This window comes from Clupea harengus, chromosome 18 (genome assembly GCF_900700415.2).
Source record: "Clupea harengus chromosome 18, Ch_v2.0.2, whole genome shotgun sequence".
Taxonomy (NCBI): Eukaryota; Metazoa; Chordata; class Actinopteri; order Clupeiformes; family Clupeidae; genus Clupea; species Clupea harengus.
The window spans coordinates 11,957,587-11,962,586 of record NC_045169.1 but is presented as its reverse complement, the minus strand read 5'-3'; the positions used below and the strand labels follow the sequence as shown (position 1 = coordinate 11,962,586).

General features: G+C 52.6%; 1 protein-coding gene across 1 annotated transcript in view; it reads right to left on the bottom strand.

Moving 5' to 3' along the window:
- Window positions 1-5,000, bottom strand: part of si:ch73-211e3.1 (mastermind-like protein 2) — an 88,774-nt gene that overhangs the window by 32,148 nt on the left and 51,626 nt on the right. The window contains exon 2 of the mRNA XM_012817809.3: window positions 2,001-3,722. Within this exon, the coding sequence (XP_012673263.2) occupies window positions 2,001-3,722 (1,722 nt within the window). The remainder of the gene's footprint in view (window positions 1-2,000; window positions 3,723-5,000) is intronic.

Genomic DNA, 5,000 nt, shown 5'->3' with positions numbered 1-5,000 from the left:
CAGCCCCCCTCTCTTTTCTCTCCCTCTCTTTTCTCTCCCTCTCCCTCGCTTTTTCTCTCTAAAAATTCATTATCTTTTATTGGTGTGCTGAAAGAGTACTACCAAGCTGAAAGAGAAGGGCGCTGTCTTCAAACACACCGCTGTGCTCAAAGGGAGAATGCTGCCGCGGCACTTTGAAACTCAATACACACACACACATACACACACACACGCACAAACACACACACAGGCACACACACACACACAAACACACTCACACACACACATACACTCTCACACACACACACACACACACACACACACACAAAGGAATTTGGTAATAGACATGCACACACAAACACACATTCTTGAATCAACACCCAAAGACAAATTCTCACTTATACCACCATTCTCTCTCTCTCTCTCTCTCTCTCTCACAAACACACACACACACACACACACACACACACACACACACACACACACACACACACACACACACACACACACACAAGCACACACTCACTCACACACACACACATAACAACCAGACAGACTGTCAAAAGCTTACAATCTTCCCTTTTTTCTTTTTTTCCCTCCTTTATTTTTTTTTACCCAACACAAGCACTGATTTTTTATGCATCTCCCCATCCTTGCACATGACAGCACCAGGCATTTGGCACCACAGGAATCAACACACAGATCTTCCTTATTTCAAACACACGCCAGCCTTGTACTGGAACACCGTGTTGTGTGGTGTTCTACAATGGAATAATATAGCACAGACACAGAAATTAAGCAATAGGAGAGGGAGAGGGAGAGAGAGAGAGAGGGGGAGAGGGAGAGGGAGAGAGAGAGAGAGGGAGAGAGACAGAGAGAGAGAGAAAGAGGGGGAGAGGGAGAGGGAGAGAGACAGAGAGAGAGAGGGTGAGAGGGAGAGAGACAGAGAGAGAGAGAGGGGGAAAGAGAGGGTGAAAGAAGAAAGAAATTCCTGCACTTGGTTCCGTAATCCATTCATTTTGCCCTCCTACGCTCTCTCCCCATAATCTATTCTCCTCCCTCCCTCCCCTAAAAAGGAGTCAGCATGGAGGCCCCTCCCTTCCCTTCTCTCTGGTACACTCCCTGCCCCCAAATCCCTCTCTAACCCCCCCTGCCCTCAGGCCATAGTGCACAAGAAGGACAAGACCAGAACCAAAAAAACTGAGATAGCCAACCGAGAGAAAGAAGAAAGAAAAAAAAATCAAAAGAAAAACACAAAACACCCCCACTTTTTTCTCACTGTTTCTTTTTTGGCTCTCTTTCACTCTCCCTCCCTCCCTCGTTCCCTTTCCCCTGACCTTGGCCTTGCTCGGCGTAGTCCTCGGAGACCCTGTTAAAGCCCGCTGCCGCCACGGCGGCCCTCCTCTCTGTAAGTAAACCACCAGCGGCCCTTTTCTCAGGGAGAGCCTCGAGAGAAGCATCCCCACCCCCTCTAACCCAGCTACAAACCAAGACCTTCTCCACAAACAACGGCTGCTCAAGACCTTCCATTCGCAAAGATTTATGTAGCACACACTTCTAACCAAAAGGGATACTTAAGGAGGGGAGATGGCATACGTGAAATCTCTATAGGTTCTTCCTGGGAATGAAATGCATGGCCTTGGCTCTGCTAATACATCAGTGGTATGCAATATTGACTGGGGATAAAGTTTTTGAACAAATGACTACACAAGGGCTTAGGGAAAAGCCAGTGCTATCTCAAGGCACTCTCTCTGAGGCTCCGACGTGCAACAGAGATGTGAAAGAAAGCCCCTTTGTTTTTCGTTTTTTACCTGGAGCGCAAACAATGTCACACATTAGCTGGCAGAGATTCCCACCATTAAAATCCTGTACTGTCTTGTGGCGCTAGGCTCGTATGGCTAAATACCTCCAGGATGAGACAGGTCGGCGAAGCAAGCGCTCAGGTAGGCTAGCCACTTAGAGTTGCTCTGAGAACATAGGGAGAGGTGATTGCGGGACGGGTGATTTAAGGTGTAACTCACCTCTCTGCAGATAGGAACCATTCCTCCTGGTCCCCCTGTAGCTCCACCCCTGTGCAACACCCTCTGCATTCGCTGCTGAAGTAAGTGGGCGTGGCTGGCGGCGGATGTTGGGGGCGTGGGCTGCATGCTGGGCCCACGGTAGGATGGTCCCATTGGCCCGTGGCCAGCCGGCGGGTGACCGGCGCTCATCTTCTGCTGGGCCGCTGGGTCGGGGTCGAAGTGGCGCAACGGCTTGGTGTTGTTGAAGGAGAAGGAGTCCTGGCCCCCGGCTTTGCCCAGGGGCCCCGCGACCATCGGCTGGGACGACTGCGCTGTCGGCTGGCCCTGCATCTGTGCGGAGGCCTGGCCCTGCTGCATGAGGAGCTTGAGGCTGCTGGGTGCCGGCTGGCTGGAGGTGATGGCCTTGAAGAGCTGACTGTTGGTCATGTTGGCGTTGCCCGAGCCGTTCTGATGGGGCACGATGCTGGGACTCCCGTGTTTGGTGTCCTGCCTGTAGGGGGGCGATGGTCGGGTGCTTCCTGTGCTTCCTGGACCTACGCTGGGCAGGTAGCTGGCCTGAGAACCCTGAATGGCGCCCCCAGTGGCTGGTACACTTCCGGAGGGCAAGAGGGTGTTCTGCGGACTAAACGGGGGCTGAGCCAAGGCAGGGCTGGCGAGCTTCTCAGGCCGGTATGGCGGAGAGGGGCCCTGGGCTGGAGCTGGAGCTAGGCTGGAGATGTGTGAACTCTGGGGGCTCTGGATGCTGCTCCCAGCCGGGCTGAAGGGTTGCTGGTGAGGAGAAGAATTCGGGTGCTTTTCCCCGGACCGGTAAGGAGGAGAGGGTCCGGCCCAGGAGGAGCTGGAGGAGGATGGCTGTCCCAGGGATGGTATGCCTGGCTGGGAAGGCGGTGGCGGTGGGGCTGGGCACTGGTTACCGGAGGGGTGGTGCTTGTTGCTGTTGGAGGCCAGCTGCTGGAGCTGCTGTGCCCGGGAAAGTTCATGCCAGCTGGTTCCGGCTCGGCTGGAGAGGGCGGCGGAGAGCATGGGTGAACGAGCCTGGTTCTGGGTCTGAGAGGATGAGGACGATAAGGGAGAGGCTGAGAGGGGCGAGGGCACAGGTTTGGATGGGTGGGAGAGAGGGTATGGGGCTCCAGCTGGACTGAGGCCCACTTGAGGAGAGCCAGCTTGGGGGAAGCCTGGGGAGCGGGTGAGGTGGGCCTCCAGGTGCGATGGCCTCTGTGGGGAGCGCTTGGGAGTGCCGCTCCCGTCAGGGTGCATGAAAGCTCCAGCAGTACTGTTCGAAGTCCCCTCATCCTCTTTGCTTCCTAGGAGCTTCTCTATGTCGAGCTCGGGGAGGGAAGGGTCAGGGTTCTTGGTCAGTTCCTCCAGGATGTCCTGAAGCTCCTGCTCCACCGAGGAGGCTGCATTGCCCCCATTGTTATTGAAAGAGGGTGCACCTCCACCTGCACCAGGTGTCGCCCCTGGGCTAGCCTTTTGGGGCATGTAAGGGGACTCCAGCCCATTGTTGTTGCTGCTGTTGATGTTGTTGATGCCTCCCTGGCCGCCTACCCCGTGTCCGGAGGAGAAGGGTGATTGGGGGTAGATGGTGCCCATGGATAGGGTGACATCCTCCAGGCAGAGCCGCTTAGTGTTGCCCTGGGTCATGGGGCCATCGGAGAGCCCGTTCACCGACCCCAGATGGCCCTCGGGCCCAGTCAGCTTCCTCTTCAGTGATCCAGGCAGCTGGGAAAGAGCAGAGCAGAGAGAGAGACCAAAATTAGATCAACCAGTAGCAAAAAGAAATACTTAGCTCGAAGGCAGCTAAAAGAAACACACAAAGCTATAATTTTGCCCCTCTGATGTATCAAATATTGCGGACCGTTGTGAAGACTCTGGGTTGAGTTAGCATTGTCAGCAGTGATCAAATGAATTTGCTCCAATGCCAATGCCCATTAAACTAGAACGATGGCATAATGACCATTTAATGACAAGACACCGCTAGACACAAGAGGGTTGACCGATAGAGGAAGATACCAAGTACGAACAGGGATGAAATGCAGAAAGGAAGACGGATTAGAACAACCAGTAGCGAAAAGAGGTACTTAGCATGGAGGCAGCTAAAGGAAAACACACAAAGCTACACTATATACCCTCTGATGTATCAAATATGGCGGACATTCTTAGCATGGTCAGCAGTCATCAAATTAATTCCCTGCTGTTTCACAACAGTTTGTAGAGATGATGAAAGTGTCTTTGTTCATCAGCGCATCCTAACTGCTCTCACACATCTCCCAATTGGTCTCCAGGGATCTCAAGGCTCTATCTCTAAATGGCCCTGGCTGATTTTTTTTTCTTTACTTCTATTGGCTCTTTGAGTAGTGTACACGTACCAGCACACAGCTGCATGTATGCTAGTGCCAGAAGTGGGATCAGTGAGCAGATCGTTTCCATTACCCATAGGGTCACCGCCCTCAAGGCCTAAACTCACAACTTCAACTTGTTCTTTCTCTCAGTCTCTCTCCCTCTCTCTCTCTTTCACAAACACACACATACATGCACACACACACACATACACACACACACACACACACACACACTGCGGGAGACCTCTGGAGCAACCCTCCCCATGGATTAGGACCAAAGTTCTTTAAGTCCAAAGCCCTTCATTGAGATTCAGAGCAAGGAGAGGTTTGCAAACACACCACGCACAAAGTTAATAAAATTGGACAACACAACGGAATAAACAAAACAATACAACTGGAGATGAGAAATAAGTGCTGTGTGCCTCTGTGGGGCTAGGGTTAGCCAAGCCAGAGGACTGCAGCATGACAAACATCTGTGTCAGAGCTTGTGGTTTGCATATGGTGTGATGTTACATGTAAAACATCACATAAATGTTGCATTGAGGTTGTGTACCCACGTTCACGAGCGCCCCAATGCCCAGAGGAAGCGTGAGCTGGGTCAACAGCTATGGTGCTCTGTCAGGTCATTATGAGTGTAGAGTAAGACTGATTACACATT